Source organism: Bicyclus anynana, chromosome Z (genome assembly GCF_947172395.1).
Source record: "Bicyclus anynana chromosome Z, ilBicAnyn1.1, whole genome shotgun sequence".
Classification (NCBI taxonomy): Eukaryota; Metazoa; Arthropoda; class Insecta; order Lepidoptera; family Nymphalidae; genus Bicyclus; species Bicyclus anynana.
The window spans coordinates 7,303,046-7,324,266 of NC_069110.1; the positions used below are offsets into that span (position 1 = coordinate 7,303,046).

Genomic DNA, 21,221 nt, shown 5'->3' on the forward strand with positions numbered 1-21,221 from the left:
TCGTAGTCAGATTGTTATTAGCACTGTGTGTACCAACATAAGCAACGGTGTAAACGGGCTACGCTGACGTCCTCGCTTGATCCATGTGACCCAAGCACGAGTTCTTGTACCTTGTGACACAAATGAACTGGCGAGTACTAGTAGTCGCAGAGTGTAACGGTATAGTCTTTCAGTTCTTTACAAGAGTCGTAGCCAGATTGTTGTTAGCACTAGGTGTACCAACATGAACAACGGTGTAAACGGGCTACACTGACGTCCTCGCTCCATCCATATGACCCAAACACGAGTTCTTGTAGCGGGTGACACAACTGAATTGGCGAGTATTAGTAGTCGAAGAGTGTAACGGTAGTATTTCAGTCCTTTGCAAGAGTCGTAGCCAGATCGTCGTTAGTACTAGGTGTACCAACATGCACAACGGTGTAAACGGGCCACGCCGACGTCCTCGCTCGTTCCATGTGTCCCAAGCATGAGGCCCCGCTACTGTCGCGACTGAGGCAGCTGAACGGGTGATTACTTGTAGTCGCAGAGTGCACCGACATAGCCTGCATAGAATAATTACATGTAAGTAATTAAAATTTACAAATAGTCAAATCAAGTCAAAATTCATTTTATTTCAATTAGGCTTAGTTTACAAGCACTTTTGAAAGGTCATTATGTCATAATTTAATTTAATTTAATGGTGGTAATAATATTCGAAAACTTAAAACTAAAATTACGAGGGTTACAAACGCGCCTTGTTTCGAGAAGAGCCCACAACATACTCTGCCAGTTTAGTGGTGGTGGTCATTTAAAAAAAAATAAGGACACCAATAAGACCCGCTCACGGACTGTTCCGTACAAAATTGTAGTTACTTACGTATAACTACGGATGAAGGCTTTATTTGTATAATTTAATAACCATTTAAGATACTTGCAGTATTTATACTTGCAGTAATCATAAAGGTCCATTGACGGTATTACCTGTGGTATTACTAGGTATTATTACAAGTATAGTTTTAGGTCAACGAAAGCTACCTTATAAATTTTGATTACCCTGAGATAGTCGAAATATACGTTTTTGCAGCTTATATGATTCTCACAGATTCTCATATGCTCTTATCCAATTTGTACTACAAGGTAAAGTAGAAATTCCAAAATAACATAATCTAAATCATTAATCTACCATTTATGAGTAGGTACATAGCATTAGACAACAAACGAGTATAACGAAAAAGAAAAAGAAAACCTTTCTTGCCCTTTTCCCAAGATTTTCTTTGTTTCCGATAGTGAGTAAATACAGCCAAGTTAAATTTCAATTTTATTTCAATTATTTTATGGGATAGAGCCCGTCATAAATACAAAGGCGAGTAATTTCGCAGCCGGACAGCGCGAGCGAGCGTCTGCAAGGATATGGTGTTATCCTTGGAGAAATTAATTATGAGTTCCGACTTCGAGCCGAGTGGTGCTCGATCACCTAAATATTGCATATCGCCTGTACCTAAAGTCGCGTTCGCTGTAATGTTTTATATATGTATGTCGGCGCGAATAAGTTATTTCATCAGTCGACTCGTGTCGTCATGAATCGAGATAGTACGAAGCTAAATGGGGAATAGTGGAGATCGAGTGCTGGGATATAAGAGACCGCTCGGGTGATCTAGCTCATTATTTTTTCTTTAGCGCTGCGTACAATTACAGCCGCCGCACGCTACGTACGGAACCAGGTCATCTCCAGAGACCTGAACATCGAGAGCCTGGACGATCACATTCGCCGCCTGAGCACCTCAATGTTCGCACGCGCCGACGGAGCGCAATCCCAGCACCTGCGAGGGATCGCGCCATACCATCGGGACGCACGAGGCCTGACCCAGTGACCTGCCTGTAGTCGCAAGCGGCGTTTGCAACCACCGTAAGAGGCCATCGCCGAGCCGGTAACCCCGAAACCCGTGAGGGTCTGCGTGGATGATCTCTCGTCGTAGCTCATTATTGTCGTACAAACATCGTTCACAAGTGCGTGACTCCACTCAAGGTCTCTGCCACTCAGGGTTTATTTGTAACATTCTTAGTGGGAATTATTAGACCTGACAGACTTTCATTCAATAATAGTGTTTTTCAGACAGCCGCTTTTGATGTCAAACCCGTTTTCTCCGACATGTATATATTTTTTTATTCTCTACAGGTTAGCCCTTGACTACAATCTCATCTGATGGTAAGTAATGATGCAATCTAAGATGTCTAAGATGGAAGCGGGCTAACTTATTAGGCGTAGGATGAAATCCACACTCCTTTCGGTTTCTACACGTCATCGTACCGGAACGCTAAAAGGCTTGGCGGTACGTCTTTGTCGACAGGGTGGTAACTAGCCACGGCCTCCCACTAGCCAGACCTGGACTAATTAAGAAAACCTCAATCGGGGACCCAGCCGGGGATCGAACCCAGGACCTCCGTCTTGTAAATTCACCTAGCACACTATTGCGCCATGGAGACCATGAACAACAACCATGAACCATGAACACAACAAACCTCGTAATTCGAAGCCGCATAACCTAACCTCTGAACCAACGAGACAGTCTTTGTAGTTCGCTGGAATAAAAATGTTTTATAAAATAGTCTTAACGACTAAAGAGTGGAAAGTTGTGTCACACAAGTGCCATCAAAGGGCAAATCTATTGAAAGATCCATTAGTGTTAGTACTCTTAGATACCTACAAGTCTTCATAATGTTTTTCTCTCCGATGTTTACTTTTACGGCATTTTACAGAATATTTAAATTTAATGGCAAAGAATTCTATCTGCGAGCAACATCGCAAATTGACTAAAGAAGAGTTGCATTTTGATGAAAACATTTTAATTAAAATTCTCATAACTCATTTCGCTTCACATCATAAATTTGTTATTGTATGTAACACCACCAACTTCTCAACTGAGAATTTTTACTGAAAATGTCTTAGACGAAAATAAAACTCAACGTATTTCCATGACCCGACCAAGGATTCGTACCCAGAACCTTGTGATCCGATGCAACATAACCACTGGTCCAATGAGGTAGTTATAGTATTAGTACAGATGACCATAGAAATTACGTTGACTTACGTACACTTCTTCCCTACCCATACCCTACCCTACTTCCACCCTACCTCTACCCTACCCCTACCCGAACCCTACCCTTTTTTTTAACGTGGGGAAATCCTCATAAATACCTTCTCGCCACAGGGAGGTAAGAAGGTTATGTCGGACTTCAACCGACTAAAAAACCCCACTCGTCGCGTGATGACTGAGCCACGGGAACATTTTGTAAACTACCGCAACCCAGCCAGCTTCACTCGTAAATCGAATTCTCCTTTTGTGTTATTGAGATCGCTTCGGGAACACTGAAAGCGTTATCAACTCGAGGACTTATCTCCGATTAGTGACATATTACCCGAATCTCTACCCTAACCCTACCTTACTTCTACCCTACCATTATCCTACCCCTACCCTAACTCTACCCTACCACTACCCTGCCTCTTTCCTATCCCTATCCTACCCTACCTCTACCTACCTCTACCATAATGTCACTCAATTATTTTGCCTTCCCGGAACCTCTCCATTAACACTTGAACTTTAAGGTATTAAAGTTCAAATTGACTTTAAAGTATTATTACTAATTGTTTTTATGGAAGTATAGAAAAGTATTGTTTTTAGATTAAAGTAAAAAGATTATATTTTTTTTTTAAATCAAAAATGTCCACCTATGTCGTTGTCGGTAAAAACACTGCTTAAATAGGACAAAGATTTTCTTTTGTGATACGAGCGTATAGCTTGAGACCTAGCTCTTTGTTGATTACTGCGAAAGTGTGACACAAAATCTGGTACGACCGTACTGGTACGTGTTGTCTTTTTTAATGATAAAATGTTATCTTTGTTATGTCGAACCATAAATTGAAGTACTATAGCGTAATGTATCTATATATTATGTTTAATGATCATTAATCAACGCAATCTTTGATTGGAGGGATTATTAACTTAGTTGTATAAAAATAAAATTGGCAATTATTTTAACTATATCACAGAATACACAAGTACTTTGTCCAATACGCCCCCTTTAATCATCATCATCATTATCAACCAGAGATATTACCAGAGAATTTTCTTAATTCTCTAGTGTGTGAAGTCTGTCAATCCGCAATGAGCTAGAGTGGTAGACTATTGCCTTAACCCTTGTCATTCTGAGACGAGACTCGAGCTCAGCAGTGAACCAAATATGGATTGATTTCGAATCGATCGATCGATTAAATTTGTAAATTTCGGATTATAGGGCTAATTATATTTATTATTATACTTTCGCAAGACGGCTTGTTTGTGGATGTACTAATAAGTTCACAGCACAAACGGTGTTACAGCAGAAGCGATTTGTGAAAATTATTCTATTCTATTTGACGGCCTCCGTGGCGCAATGGTATGCGCGGTGGATTTACAAGACGGAGGTCCTAGGTTCGATCCCCGGCTGGGCAGATTGAGATTTTCTTAATTTGTCCAGGTCTGGCTGTTGGGAGGCTTCGGCCGTGGCTAGTTACCACCCTACCGGCAAAGACGTACCGCCAAGCGATTTAGCGTTCCGGTACGATGCCGTGTAGAAACCGATAGGGGTGTGGATTTTCATCCTCCTCCTAACAAGTTAGCCCGCTTCCATCTTAGACTGCATCATCACTTACCATCAGGTGAGATTGTAGTCAAGGGCTAACTTTTAAAGAATAAAAAAAAAAAAAAAAATTCAGAGTAATACAACGGGAGGTCAAAGCAGGTGTGACACAGGCATTTACCAAAAACCCGTTGCTTATGAAGACAGGTGATAATTTCAGAAGAATTGTAACATTAAAATCCGTTCACAAAAAAAAAACTGTTGGTAAGTAACATAGATGATAATGAATACAAAATATTTCTGCTTTTCTAACGGTGGAGTTTCACATAGAAACGCGGCTGTCTTTACATCTTACCACTACAAAGGCAAACCGTCATCCTTAAATAGAAGATCTACGAATAAAACTGAAGCACTAATTAACTAAGGGCGCTAATATCATGTTTCTGCCCCGTTTGCAAACAATCGTTGACCCGACGCAGTGAGAGCGGCGGCACACGATGCATTGCGGCGCCGCAACGCAAAGATTTCATCGTATCAGTGGGCACACGAGCGGTGCGGCGCCGCAACGTTATGTCGCAGCGGCGTCGTAGCAGCGTGGGACATCTGTGTGCCTAGTGGGAGTTTTCAATATTTTCATACTGTTACTATTACGTTGACGTTTACGCAAATTTATATGGAATTGAAACAGTTGTGCAGTAGTGCCACTAGATGGCGCTGTTTCAATTCCTTGGAAATTCGCGTTTACGTTACGTGACGGTAACAGTATCAAACTGCCACTAGGCCCTCTAATAATAAAGTAATGTTGTAACGTATAAACAACTGAGCGGTGCCGCTCCCACGTCGCAACGATTTCACCCCTCCCCGCCTCGTCTCGGTGGTTGCAAGTCCGGAGCGCATCTTATGCTCCCGCTCTGAGACGTGTCTCCTTGAAGTCGTATTCAATAATGAAATATATCTAACCCTAGACTGGTTTCGCAGCAACGGTTGGCTTTCAATCGAGGAGCCATCTCCTTCCATAGTTCTTGTACAATAACCGTGAGCGATCCGCAGGAATACCAACATGGCCGCCATCAACATTCCAGCGTACACAAAGAATTCTATCGCCTGTAAATAAACATTAAAATAACTAATTAATTCACTTTCTACAGAAATAGTTAGATATTTAATAACTAGCGGACGCCCGCGACTTCGTCTGCGTAAAATTTAGTGTTTCACAAATCCCTCGGGAACTATGGATATTTCCGGGATGAAAAGTAACATATATGTTAATCTAAAGTGATTTTACTTTAGATTTCCATTCCAAATTTCAGCCAAATCGGTTTCATATAAACTTTCATCCCTTATTTTATCCCCTTGGGGGTAAAATTGATCAAACCCTTTCTTAGCGAATGCCTACATCATAACATCTACCTGCATGCCAAATTTCAGTCATTCCCGCACCGGAACGCGCAGTGTTGGTCGACCCCCCACTAGATGAACCGAAGAAATCTAGCGGGGTGCAAAAAGCCGCTAGATGCTGGTGGCTCGGGTCTGATGGCCATATCCAACAGTGGACGTCCATCGGCTGTTAATGATGATGAGTTTACATAATGACGTACCCTAGATTCGAATATCTTGGTTTGTGCAACAAGTATTACAATGAGGTTGCCAATGGCAACGGACATGTACCAAGCCGCTATTGTGATGGTCTTCATACTTTTGGGAGCCTGAAAAAGAAAATTCTAATGATGTGTCATTAATCATCAGCCTAACGAGCTTAACTCGATACCCATGTTACGAGAAATCTTCTCCAAAAGTGTACCTTAATAAATATTTTTGAGCATAATTCATTTAAATAACTAAGGTAAATCTAAATAACCATGCAGCTGATATCTCAGTAAAAGTCTAACTTGCCATAGAATAAAAAAAACATGCTAAGTGTGTGACGGGGCACGCGCAGTGTAGGGATCCGTAGATTAAGTTAGCACTTTCATCCTCTATGTAATGCTCAAAAATACCGATAACAATACCCCACACCATGGGATAGACAATAAGAAATTCATTTTCTCTTTGCATGCAGGGAAGGAAAACCAAAATTTATTTTTACAAATTTTCTTTTTACCACTTTATAGGCGTAATTAATATACATACACATACCAATTTTCATTTTTCTACTTTAAACAGACTGTGAGTTATCTTACTGACAACTTTTTTAATTAGCAACGGAATTAGTATGCAATTTTCAATTTCTAATTAATGTTTCTAAGTTACATACTCATGCTAATTAACAGCTTCTAGTAGTAAAATCTGCGATAAGCCGCGGACAGACAGACGTACATGGCGAAACTATAAGGGTTCCTCGTGGACTACAGTACCCTAAAAATGCACATTTCAAGCTATGGTCTATACTAGAATGGATAGTTAGACACACTAGCAAAAATGCAACCGTGCGATAATCAAAAGAGTCTTTCTGGCACACTCTTCGAGCAAGTGCTTGTGCTAATTAAGTGACGTATTGGTCGATCTATTATTCATTCTACAGCAACGTAGTGAAAGTAGTGCATACGGAAATAAAGTAGATGAATTTTTAAATATTAGTTAACGATTTTCTTACAAATTGGTTTCGATTTTTTTTTATTGCTGTTGCTGTTACTGTTGTGTGAATAATAAAGAAGCTGTAGATCTTTCAGACATCGTACTACTTGTTATACGTCTTTAGTTTGACCTCAATTCCCTATTGGAATAAAAACATCTACCTACACTGATATAATTAAACAGTATAAATCTACAGTAATATTATAAACAAGTAATACTTTTTTCAATAAAATTATTTCTTTCAACCATCAATTAAAAGTTTCATTATCAGCGAGTAAAATAGCCTATATTTTATCCCCATATTCTCAAGGGGACTGGAACTATGTTGGTAAAAACGCAGGGGGTCCGCTAGTAAATTGTAATATAAATGTATACTAATATTATAAAGCTGAAGAGTTTGTTTGTTTGATTGAACGCGCCAATCTCAGGAATTACTGGTCCGATTTGAAAAATTCTTTGTGTGTTAGATAGGAAGAAGATTATTTATCGAGGAAGGCTAAAGGCTATATATTATCCCCGTATTCCTACGGGAACGGGAACCACGCGGAAAATACCGCGCGGCGTCAGCTAGTACACCAAATATGGCAAAACGTTTAAGGCTCAACTTTTCATTTATATCTTATTTAATGTAAAAGAAAAAAAACATGATTCATTCATTCATACATTCATTCGCTCAAAGTACAAAATTATTAAAGTGTATTTTTTTGTGAGTGTGTATAGTATTTATACGCTGACCATGCACGTTACTTTTTTTTTGTACGACGACAATGTGCGACGAATTTTCACATAAGTTGCCCATCTGTTTGTCCTACTAAAAATACAAGCTACCAAATCGAACATAGTTTCTAAATGCTCTTATATACAACTGGATAGCTATTCAGTAACGATGTTTTTTGTAACCCGCAAGTGCGACTTTCGAATTCACCTCTATTTGTCTCTGTCTAACACGAAACTATAGACAGAGAGCGATAGATACGAGCTCGAAGCTCACTGATAAAGACATCGTTACAGGATAGCCTCCCTGATATTGATCATTGATCATACTTGTGTAAACGAGAATTCGAGGCCCGACACTGCAAACATAATCTCGGCCATTGAAATGAGCAAGTATTGGGGCACTATCCAGACTAGATTCAACTCGTTCGGGGCGTTGGGTGCATGTAACACGGCATTATCGAGCCTCCCCAGCCGCTCTCGGATGCACAATACGTATACGCCACCAGCTCGAAGGTCTCCTTCACCAGACCCTGACACTTCACCACCAGCGCTGTCGGCACGCCATGAAAACCTGGAGACCAAAATAGAACATCAATAACTCAACGACAAAGGGGTCGGACTTATTACTCCTAACACTCCTAACACAGTATTTTGCGGCTAAATAGAGTTTATATCAATTATAAATATTCGAAGTGTTGGTCGAAAGCCCCCTCCCCCCCCCCCATCAGGTGGACTGACGACATCAAGCGAGTCGCAGGGATTCGTTGGATGCAGGTGGCTCAGTATCGCGATGTTTGGAAGTCATTACAAAAGGCCTATGTCCTGCAGTGGACGTCCATCGGCTGATATGATGATGAAATATTCTTGTGATCTGCACATAAATTTATTGAATTGAGTTATTAAAAACAATGAAATCTTAAAACTTATACGCTGCTAGCACAGGAAAGTTCCCAATTAGGGTAATAACACACATACCAACTCGAAAGGGATCGACATCGTGTCGACTCGATCCGACAAGCATTCTTTATATGAAATTCCTCACTATTATCTGAATCGTAACGTAACGTAACGTAACGGCTCGCTGTCTGCAAGCTTACGGCCGTCCGTTCCCCTTCAGTTACTCTTGTTTTATTCATATTTTGTACCCATGCCGTGATGGCCCAGTGGACCTCTGCCACCGATTCCGCAGGGTGTGGGTTCGAATCCGGGGGGCATGCACCTGCAACTTTTCATTTGTGTGCATTTTAAGAAATTAAATTTCACGTATCTCAAACGGTAAAGGAGTAAACGGTAAAACATCGTGAGGAAACCTGCATACCAGATAATTTTCTTAATTCTCTGCGTGTGTGAAGTCTGCCAATCCGCATTGGGCCGGCGTGGTGGACTATTGGCCTAACCCCTCTCATTCTGAGAGGAGACTCGAGCTCAGCAGTGAGCCGAATATGGGTTGATAATGATGATGATGAAACTGATTGAACTATACGTAGCTGAGTCAACGCCTCGTAGACGGCGAGGCGATACGGTTACGGACGATACATTTCCGAGTGTGTGCTCTAACCCTTAGGAGTCCATTCTCGATAATCTCCATCCAATATACATCCAATGTTTTAATACCACTCGGAAGGGATTTGCTTTTTTGGAAAAATAACCTTTCGAATCAGTTTATAAAATGTAAAGCTTTATGTGAGCACAAACAAACCAAGCAAAACGGAAGGCTCTTAATAAAAATGACCGTGTAATCGCATTGTGCAATGGAAATGAAATTTCTTTTTTGTTTCACCTTTCACCGATATTGATATTTCATCTCTAAATATACTAAAAACGTATGCTTGCAAAATCTGTACATGATTTTATTTACGTTTACGTGTACGTGTTTGTATATTTCTATAGTAGACGAGTGTTTGTGACAGTCCATCCGGGGAAGTACTACAACGCTGCCAAAAAGTAGCATTACTGTGTCTGAAAGGCATGCATGGTTAGTAATTACACTTGGGGCTTAACATCTGCCCCTCAGATTGACACCCCACAGGGCCCTTATAGTAGGCGTCCACTGATCCGTATGGTACATATCGGACGCATCGCATCAAACTGGTTATTAATTTTATGGCAGAAAAATCCGTACGATTCGGATCAGTGGACGCACTTATCTATATGACTTTTTATACAAATACTAGCGGAAATAAATAAATTATAAATACTAGAACTAAGAAAATTCTCAGTCATGCAGGTTTCCTCACGATGTTTTCTTTCAGCGTTTGACACAAAACTTAAAAGTTGAAGGTGCATGCCCCGAACCGGATTCGATCTTACGCCCTCCGAATCGAAGGTAGAGGTTATATCCACTGGGCTATCACGCCATATTGTATGTAGTAACTTTGAAGTAAAGAAATTTTTATTTTCTTAACAAGTTTTGTTACAACCTTGACTACAATCTCACCTGATGGTAAGTGATGATGCCCTCTAACATGGAAGCGGGATTACTTATTTGAAGGAGCATGAAAATCCACACCCCTTTCGGTTTCTACACGACATCGTACCGGAACGCTAAATCGCTTGGCGGTACGCCAACGGCGTTACGCGGTAAGAGTGTTGGTTTGTTATTTGGCCTTTATAACCTTTTGTTACAAAAAAATGTAATCGGAGAAAACATGAAGACGCGGTCGTCCACTAGTGTATATAATAAATCCGTAAAAATCCGCGATATTTCATCCAGCGAAGAGCACTTTTCCAATAAAGGGTGATAGACGCCAGAATTGATGGGTGGACATACCTTACTATTTTGTGCTCAGGATAGAAAACAAATTAGTAACCGAATGCAACTGACTCAATCTATCATATTGTATCAGCGTTCACTGTATAATTTTATTTTAACTTTTAGTCCTCATTCGCACGAGAGTTAAAAAAGCGATACGTTAAAAACCCAGCGTTGGTGCTTTTATTTACGTTTAATTCATACGGGTATAAAATAGCTTACCTATAGCCTTCCTCGATAAATGGGCTATCTAACACTGAAAGATTTTTTCAAATTGTACCAGTAGTTCCTGAGATTAGCGCGTTCAATCCAACAAACAAACAAACTCTTCAGCTGCATAATATTAGGATAGATTTCCAACGCCCAAATGCAACACTGCTCAATAAAAAAAGCTTCGTTTTTTAAAAATGATGTCTTGTGAACATATACTTGGGAATGTATATGTTGTATTTGAACACTTTTTTAACGTCCGTTAAAAAAAACTCTCGTGCGAATGATGGCTTAGTCACGTTTTTTTTATATTTACTAATATTATAATGAGGTAAAGTTTGTAGGAAAGTAGGTAATCTCTGGATCCACTGAACCGCTTTTCACATACACAAAGATAGGTAGGCTATGAATAAATATTTTGTTCCTGGACCCAAGGACTGTATGTATACTGTATGTATGCAGTAACAGGCCTATGTCCTGCAGTGGACGTCCATCGGACGATATGATGATGATTATGATGACTAGTGCATTTCTAAAAGACAACCTTATGCACGCTGTCATATCCACGTGGCTATCACAACTCAATAATGATGTAGTAAAGAACGGTAGATAAAGAGTATTTCTCTTACTTTCCAGGCTGAAGGGGCATGTAGGCCGACTCGCCAATATGATCGACGGGAGCGTCCGACACGTAGTATATATCACTCAATTGCTTCTCTGTTTCAACTTCTATGGAGACGTTCTTGTTCGGCCCCGTTTCACCGATGTATACCACTCTTAAAAATTTATACTATCGTGAGTGTTATTCATATTAATTGATTATGGAACAACGGCTAAAACTCACGTGGAAACCGCTATTTCTATCATTGGAACAAGATAGCGTTAGTTCGGTTTGCTTACAAGCAGACGAGTCTAATGAAGATGACATTAATGAACCGTCGGAGAGTGTAACGGAACCTTCACTTCCCACCACTCTCAGCGCGCAATGCGAGCAGCAGCGCGTCGCGCAGCCGCTTCGCAGTGTGGATCGTGCCGCGATGCAAGGACCAGCTCATGACTAAGGACCCGTATGGGTTCGAAACTAGTCGGGCATACTCCAACCTAATATCCCGTGAGTTTTAGCTGTTGTTTCATAATCAATTAACACTCTATATTTTTTTATATAAATTTTGTTTATTTCAAGTAGGCTTAGTTTATAAGCACTATTGAAAGGTCAAGTATGTTCAATTATAAACTAAATACTCCAAAGAGTGGGGTGGATCCTTCAACAAAAGACGGACCTCGCCGTAAATACTTAATTAATACTGAATGAATTACATAAAAATTTGAAAAATTAAATAAATACTAAATAATAAAAATAACTATAATTAATTTTTCGTTAATTAACCCCCAACGCAAAAAGGAGGGGTGTTATAAGTTTGACGTATCTGTCTGTCTGTCTGTGGCACTATAACGGATGAAGCGATTTTATTTTTTTTTGTATGTAAGGTGACTTATGTGTGTGTATTCTTAGACATGTTTGATAAAAATCGGTTGAGTCGTTTAAAAGTTGAAAGAAGAAGGTTGAAAGTGGTGAAGAATAACCGAATGTCTGCAAATATACTCGAGGGGAGTCTCAAATGAAGCACTGAAAGAGAATATTGATGACTTGATCGAGAGTGTAATTTATAATATCCTTCAAGGTTTTTCAAAAATTTCAATTTTATGTTAATAGATTTATTTGTTGTAATACAAAGTGACTACTAAAATCTATATAGATTTCAAGATGTTTGAGCTCTAGTATAGTAATCATAATTCTTACTTTAATTTCGGTTTTCCAGTTAAAGACTTCGAAAACGGTCCGGGGTCCAGGAAATAGAAAGACATTTCGTCATCGGAGTTTTGCCCAATGACGATTGGCATGAACTGTAAGAAATAAAACTTAATGTGAAAACTAATCTACATATAATAAAACATCTTCCGCTGAGTCAATCGCTCTGTCAGTATATATACAACAATATAACAGTAAAGTCTATATAAGACAAAATATTAATTTGTACAAACGAAAAGGAGATTTAAACTCACGTCTTACTAGACACGGGCATAAATTAGTTATTTCTGCGTATCGTCTCCGAAGAGTTAAAAATCTTTTGTAGGTTTGGGTGTACTCTTCTATAACAAGATCCCCAAGACTGTGATGGACTTGCCAATGAACAACTTTAAGCAATGTGTTAAAAAAACATTTACTTAGTCGAGGTTACTACACTATTGATGAGTTCCTTAACGATAAAGGTGCTTGGAGGCCCTTGGATCAGCTTCCACCTTCACACAGGAAGTAAAATTATAAGAAATTGTAATTGTTATCAATTGTAAATTATAATACTGTATGACTTTTTCATTTCAAAAGAGCAACTTTTGAGTTTCTTGCCGGTATTTTCTCAGCAGAACCTGCCTTCCGAACCGGTGGTAGAATCTTTACAAATAGTCAACTGACGTGTCAAAAGTGATTGTAAATTGAGCCTACTTGAAATAAATGAATTTTGATTTTGATTTTGTCTGATCGCGATAAACTCCAAGACTGCTAAACGGATTTTTATATAGTTTCCACCAATAGGTAGAGTGATGCACAAGGTATGTTTGAGTATGTATATGATCTCATAGTATTATAGTGTCAGTGACTATATAAATGACAAAAACGCTTGGAAATGAAATGTATTTCATGACTGGCTACTTGTATACCTATTGTTAAATGGTCATAAACTAAAAAAGGAAAAACCTGGCTGAGTTTGTTGTGGTCTCTTCTCGGACCAAGGCGCCTTTGGAACCTAGACTTAATTATTATCATCATTACCTCGAAATATTAATACCTAAGTACTTGTAAACTTAGCCTCATCATCATCATCATTATCAGCCGATGAAAGTACACTAATGGACATGGGCCTCTTGGATGGACCTCCAAGCATAACGGTTTTGAGCCGCCAGCATCCAGCGGTTTCCTGAAATCCGCTTGATGTCCTCGGTCCACCTAGTGAAGGGTCGACCAACACTGCGCTTTCTGGTGCGGAGTCGCCGAGGGACCCTAACGTCCATCGGTTTTTCGAACTATGTGGTCTGCCCATTGCCACTTCAGCTTCGCGACTCGCTGAGCTATGTCAATGACTTTGGTTCGTCTTCGGATCTCCTCATTTCTGATTCGATCACGCATAGAAACTCCAAAGCATAGCTCGCTTCATCTCGCTCCATTATACTAAGCCTAACTAAAATAAATGAATATTGACTATTTATTACTAAAATAAAGTTTAGTAATAATTAAAACTTCAGTATTATTTCGTTAGATCAGTATTATTTAGTTTCAGGGCGTCCATACCAATCAATCGGGAATGTAGCGATAAGTGCACCGCAGTAATTGTTTCACAGAGGCCTTTGTTAGCCAGGCGTTTAGGTTACCTCGGATTGAGTTCCCTTTTTGTTACATCACCCGAACGTAGACTCCGGTTACGGGTCAAAACTGGCCTCAGCTTATAAACTACACTAGCGGACGCCCGCGACTTGATCCGCGTGAAATTTAGTTTTTCACTAATCCCTCGAGAACCATAGATTTTTTCCGAATGTTAATCCAAAGTAAAATCTATTTCCATTCTAAATTTCAGCCAGTAGTTGCGACTTTAAAGAGTAACAAAGCCATCGATCTCTTATTAAAAAGTGGATGCCAATCAGCGACCAAAAAACGTCCCTCTTTAATAAGTGCCAAACACAACTTCTTGGCACTCAATTCAAGTAGTCGCATTTATAAATTCAACCTTGAACTCAATCCTTAAGATTGAATTTGCTCTGAATTTGGGATTTTATTGAATATTGGACTAGGTATATTTAAAGGCCTTTAAGTATAATTTTCTTTACCAATAATTTTAAAACTGTCAAAGCTAAATTGGCCAGTTTTTAAGTGAAATTTTCTACATGATTGTGCGTCCTTTTATTATAAGAGGTTAATGCTGTAAGAATAAGATGTGCGCCATGAGATATCTCGTAATTCTTTACGAGATATCTCATGGTAACACATTGAGGACCAATCGCGACGCCATCGAATATATTGTTATATGTTTTGCTCCATCACAACGATAGAGAGGGATATTTTCATTTAAGTACTTTATATACTTAAATACCTATTAAATCAGGCTAAAATAAATAAACATACATATACCTATATAATGATACTTTCAATGAAATGGACTTATTGTTATGTAATGACTAGACTATATTATAGACACGTATTACGTTGAGATCATACTTTTAAATACAGTAGAACCCGCATAAAACGATCACGCTTAATTAAAACGATTTCTCGCATAATACGTCATTTTACGCGAGTCCCTACAACTTGAGACATGTTTTCATACATTTCCTAACGCCTAATACTATTGGTCATCCCGTTTAATACGCCTAAATGTAATTCCAAATGCGACTAATAAATTACAACAGATAAATCAGGACATCATAAAGGTCCTTAAACAAGATTGCAGGACAAGACTAATGATATCTCGAAGAACTAAAAGACACCCTGACAGCAAATGACCCTTGACGTGATTGGTTTTTGAATGATGATTGAATTTTTATAACTCTGTAGGTACGTGTACATTAGTCGTTATATTTATCACTATCCCCCACCCATATCCCGTTTAATACGCTTTCCCGTCTAAGACGCGTTTTTAGTTGGGTTAATCGTAATATACGGGTTCTACTGTAGTTATTTTTTTTATTATTAGTTTGACAAAGATTAAAAGTTATGACTAGGTATTTTAATTACAAGTAACAGTTCTATATATCTATATTTAATTTTACAAGTATTTTCAGCTTTGTTATACACCGGTCGTTTTTAATAACGAGGGATTCCGCCGCTATTCCTTGCTGAGGCATATCGTTGTCGGTTGAGGCATACTGGCTCAGTTTTTGCATTCGGGTCCCAACAGGGTGAGCGATGGAGTCCCATTAAATACTAAACGTTCTGACGATGACATAACGAATGACAACGATTCCTAGGCAATACAAACGCACTTACTTAATCAGAAAAAAAACACAGTAGTCCCATTTTACTATTAAAACACCAAATACGAGCGAGGAGGATCGTTCTTAGATTGGTAAGCGTCTAGAGAACACTTACCAATCTAATCACTTTACACATAATAAAGTAAAAAGAATTAAACTAAATAAAACGCAAAAAGCGACTTAGACGTTTTACTGAAATTCTTTTATACGGTTGATAAGTATATATGACAGAATATACAGGTGAATAAATTTTACGTATATTATGTACTTCCACTTAGTTCGATTACTTGTTGTACCTTTTAGTACGTTGTACCTTGTTGATGTTCTGTCTATTGATTATCTACGAGTATATATTGCACTAGCTGACGCCGGGCGGTTTCACTCTCGTGGTTCCCGTTCCCGTAGGAATACGGGGATAATATATATATAGCCTATAGCCTTCCTCGATAAATGGGCTATCTAACACTGAAAGAGCTTTTCAGTTCACCAGTGTGAGTTCTCATATGCTGTGGTAAATTACTACTATTAGTGTATTTGTGCTCGAAAAACTCACAGGAACTAAGCTTTTAATCGTTAAGGGCAGTAACCCTGCCACTGTATTAAAGGTATTGTGAATCAATTTCCATGATTGGAAATTATGTCAAGAACCTGGATGTTTTCCAATGACTGGGTATACTTATATATTTTCAAAAAGTAGGCTCTATGATGTTGTTTATCGTCCTCTATCTTCCAGCAAACAGATAGACAGACAGATAAAAATTTTAAAAAAGGTTCATTGCGGTTTATTATAGTATAAGTAAATAGCTATAAGCACTTGTGATAGTTATTTTATTTATAAACTAGCACGCCCGCGACTTTGTCCGCCTTAGACCTCTTCAATTCAGCCTTTACAGTAGTATCGCTGTAAAAATGGAGTAACTTCTCCCGTTTTCCTAACATTCCCCTTCACTGCCCTATTGATCGCAGCGTAATGAAAAGTATATTATAACTTGCCCAGGAGTATGAAGAATAACTGTACCAAGTTTCGCTAAAATCCGTCTAGTAGTTTTTGTTTCTATAAAAAACAAAGACAGACAGACAAAAATTTTACCGATTGCATTTTTGGCATCAGTATCAATCACTAATCACCCCCTGATAGTTATTTTGGATATATATTTCATGTACAGAATTGACCTCAAATATGGATTTATTATATGTATAGATGTGTAATTATTGTTGATGAATATCTATCAGTTAGAGAGAACGGAGTCACAGGTGTCAGCTAGCATCTTAATAAAACAAGACCACACAGGGAAGCGATCTTATAACCAATAACAGAAAACATATTAGAACAAGCATAAGCATTAGCTACATCAGCGAATAATTGTCCGGCGAGCAACTGCACGACGACCCGTATATATTTCATCGCAAGCTGAAATTTGAAACTTCTGTTGTTATAACTCGTGATGTCATGCGGACGCAATAGGTACGGAATTTCAAAATAAAACTCGATAACATGAGATGTAATATCATTTTTACTCCACTCAGCTAAAATCAAAACATCTATAGCCGCACGTAAAACTATTTTTGGCGTGGCGACGCATGCCGCAGCGACGCGTCGCCAAGCTATATGATAGTATATATATTAAATACAGTATATATGCAGTAGTGTGTACGGAGTGGCGACGCGTCGCCATGCGCATTCGACTATGCGATTCTCTCCCACTTTCTTTCTTTCTTTTCTGCATATTGCTTTTACAAAATAATGTCGATGTTTCACATCTGCCAGGCGTCCCGTGACGACTTACATTTTTTTTTATACTTACCTTAAATTAGCCCTTGACTACAATCTCACCTGATGGTAAGTAGATAATGATGCAGTCTAAGATGAAAACGGGTTAATTTGTGAGGAGGAGAATGAAAATCCACACTCCTTTTTGGTTTCTACACGATGTCGTACCGGATCACTAGGTACGTCTTTGTCGGTAGGGTGGTAACTACTAACCGCGGCCGAAGCCTCTCACCAGCCAGACCTGGACCGGGCTGGGTCGATTAAGAAAAGACTAATTTTTGTGCCTATACATTTCTCTGTCTTCTTCCTTTCTTACGTAGTCGGGTTATAGTTTATTATTAAACGCCTGACGTCGCGCGGTTTTACCGGCGTGGTTTCCGTCCCCGTAGGAATACGGGAATAATATAAAGCCTTTATGTTTCCTTTTAATGGACTATCTAACACTGAAAGAATTTTTCAAATCGGACCTTCCTTCTTGAGATAGCGCGTTCAACCAAGCAAACAAACTCTTCAGCTTTATAATATTAGTATATATTACTGAGAAGCCACTATGAAACCTTTGATTATTGTTATAGATGTAAGTTAAAGATATAAAATACTTTAATGATTTACAAACTGAACTGTACTGATTTACATACTTGAATACACAGTACTAAGCTACTAACCATTCCCGCTACCGTTTTCAAGTCAACTTTGATGTTGTTCCGCTTCATAATCCGACCCGCACAGTCACTGGGGCACGTTGCTAGGATGGTGTACGTACGATGTGGCAATGGCGTCATAAGTACAGTGCCACCTTGCTCCATAACCACCATGCCCTCGCCCATCACTTCTAACTCCAACGAGCACGTAAGCGTGTTGAGGAATATAAGCCCAGTTTCATGGTGCCTTGGTACTTGTAATGTCGACCGCTGTAATAATCACACATTGAATAAGGTTGCTGCTAAGCCATACATAGAGCCGTGATAGCCCAGTGGATATGACTACTGCCTCCGATTCCGGAGGGTGTGGGTTTGAATCCGGTCCTGGGCATGCACCTCCAACTTTTCAGTTGAGTGCATTTTAAGAAATTAAATATCATGTGTCTCAAACGGTGAAGGTAAACATCTAGGAAACCTGCATACCAGAGATTTTTTTTTAATTGTCTGCGTGTGTGAAGTCTGCCAATCCGCATTGGGCCAGCGTGGTAGATTATTGGCCTAACCCCTCATTCTGAGAGGAGACTCGAGCTCAGCAGTGAGCCGAATATTGGTTAATAACATAAGCCATGCTATCACACAGTCTTGTACTTTATTTCAGACTAGCAGCCGCCCTGTAGTTTTGCCCGCGTAGTTCATATTCTGATGAGAATAAAAGAATCCTATGACAATTAAGGTGACTTTGTATTGATAAAAGAATTTTCAACAACTACAGAGATACCCCTTCGAACTGTGTATCCTGTGCAATTGTATATTGAATTTTATCATAATGAACCACTTTTTCAATTGGTGAAAACTGCATGAAAATCCACTCAATAGTTTCAAGTTTATAGCAAATACACAGATCTGTATATTAATATTAATAAGTGATACTAATACTACAGCGAAACCCGTTTTTTCGCCGAACCATGACCGAAAGTTTGGTCGGACACTGATAAATCAAAACATTTTTGCACTCAGCACTATAAACAAACGTCATTCGAGCCAGATGTCAAGTTAATCCGCACGAGCTGTATTTATAATGTGATTTAAACGTAACAATAACGTCCAATAAATTGCGTAACATCGCCGTATACTCTCGTTTCACAACCCGTACTTTTAACTCAATTTAAATTGAATTAAATTACTCTATATTGTACAGTAATATAAACAAGACAGAAAAAAAAAATCTCTATAGAATACTAAGAAAGGTAAATAAGTCGGGTTAGTAACGTGCAAGGCCTATTTGTATCTCGATGTGCCATTCAATCACTGCATCATTTTTCATCGTATTTTCGTTTTTGCAATCATCGAACATTGTGTTTTCAGAGAAATTATACAATTATAGTAATTTTACGTAAAATAACATTATTATAGTATAAGTAGTAACGTTATTTGAACGAAAAACTGCTATATAAGTAATTTCGTTGAAATAATTGTGTTATATGATCGTAAAAACAAAACAACACTGCCACTTGATGTAAAACGACATAGTCAATGTCATTTCGTTGAAACACAGTGCAAACTCAATATAACGACACAAAAAGGACTGTGCATTTTATAGCGTTATAGAGAGTGGTCGTTATATGGAAAGAAGAATGTAAAACATTTTTTCGTCAATACGCAGTCATTTTCTTTTACTAGCCAAGTTTACAATTTGAAAGTTTGAAAGAGCAACTAAGAATATGATAACATATTAAGTCCGTAACTTCTATTTATTAGTCATCATGGTCAACAACGTGCAATCCCAGTTTGTAAAAAAAGAACGAATTTCTTAGAAAGTGTTTTTTTTTTGCATGATGCCGACGATTGAGTTTATTACGGGCTAGGGTAATAGCGACAAAAGAAAGTAGACAGCTGCGCGGTTTTCACTAATTTTGGCAACTTAAAAGGTACTTTTTATTACTTAATTGTCGTTATAGAGAGTAGGTGTAACGCTAAATAGAGTGCACTATATGGAAAGCAAGCTAAACCAATCAAAGTAACATTATGTCGACACACACCCTCCGGAATAGGCGACAGAGGTCATATCTACTGGGTTATCACGGCTCGGCTATTTACCTCATCTACAAGAAAATTAAATCTTTAAAAATAGACTTATGATGATGATCAAAGTATCAAACTATACTAAGAGTAAAGCCAAGATGTTTCGCTGTGTTTACATTTAATACACGAACCTCTATACTAATCTGAAGAATGCCAGCACAAAAGAAAGACATAGCCGCTAGTATGCCACCTATGAACATTTTATTCAGCGGCGAGATCTCGGGTAAAACATTCCACGAACCACCAGGACACACGGGTATCATGAACAGTACCATAGCAGGGTTCATGACTTGCAGCTGATCAGGCATTAGAGTTATACCAAAAACTTCACTCCGCAATCTTGAAGCTTGAAACGTCCAGCGGGAACCCTGTTATAATTTAAATGGAACATCATCATTAGCAACGCATATTCGGCTCACTGTTAAGCAAACAAGTCTCCTCTCAGAATGAGAGCGGTTAAGTTCACCACGCTGGCCCAATGCGGACTGGCAGACTTCACACAAGCAGATAATTAAGACAATTCTCAGGTATGCAGGTTTCCCCACGATCTTTTCCTTCATCGTATGGGACACGTGATATTTAATTTCTTAAAATGCACATGAAAAGTTGGAGGTGCATGTCCCGGACCGGATTGAAACCTACGCCCTCCGAATCGAAGGCAGAGGTAATATCCACTGGGCTATCACGGCTCTTAAATGGATCATTCGTCATTATCTAAATCACTTTATTACTTGTATTTTAACCATTTTACTTTTAATAAAGAGTTTTCTATCTTTTTTAATGTTTTTACTTAATGCCTTTAAATTAATGCGCAGTAAAACCAACTGTGGTTTATGTTACATCATGGCTTAATTTA

At 38.8% G+C, this 21,221-nt stretch overlaps 1 protein-coding gene across 1 annotated transcript in view; it reads right to left on the reverse strand.

Annotated features, from left to right (window-relative positions):
* Positions 1-338: 338 nt before the first annotated feature.
* Positions 339-21,221, reverse strand: part of LOC112053030 (uncharacterized) — a 71,325-nt gene continuing 50,442 nt past the window's right edge. Inside the window, exons 21-28 of the mRNA XM_052890736.1 lie at positions 20,497-20,733; positions 18,308-18,553; positions 12,651-12,754; positions 11,479-11,625; positions 8,215-8,458; positions 6,195-6,302; positions 5,557-5,700; positions 339-542 (exon numbers count right to left, since the gene is read on the reverse strand). Of these exons, the coding sequence (XP_052746696.1) occupies positions 354-542; positions 5,557-5,700; positions 6,195-6,302; positions 8,215-8,458; positions 11,479-11,625; positions 12,651-12,754; positions 18,308-18,553; positions 20,497-20,733 (1,419 nt within the window). The 3' untranslated portion in view covers positions 339-353. The remainder of the gene's footprint in view (positions 543-5,556; positions 5,701-6,194; positions 6,303-8,214; positions 8,459-11,478; positions 11,626-12,650; positions 12,755-18,307; positions 18,554-20,496; positions 20,734-21,221) is intronic.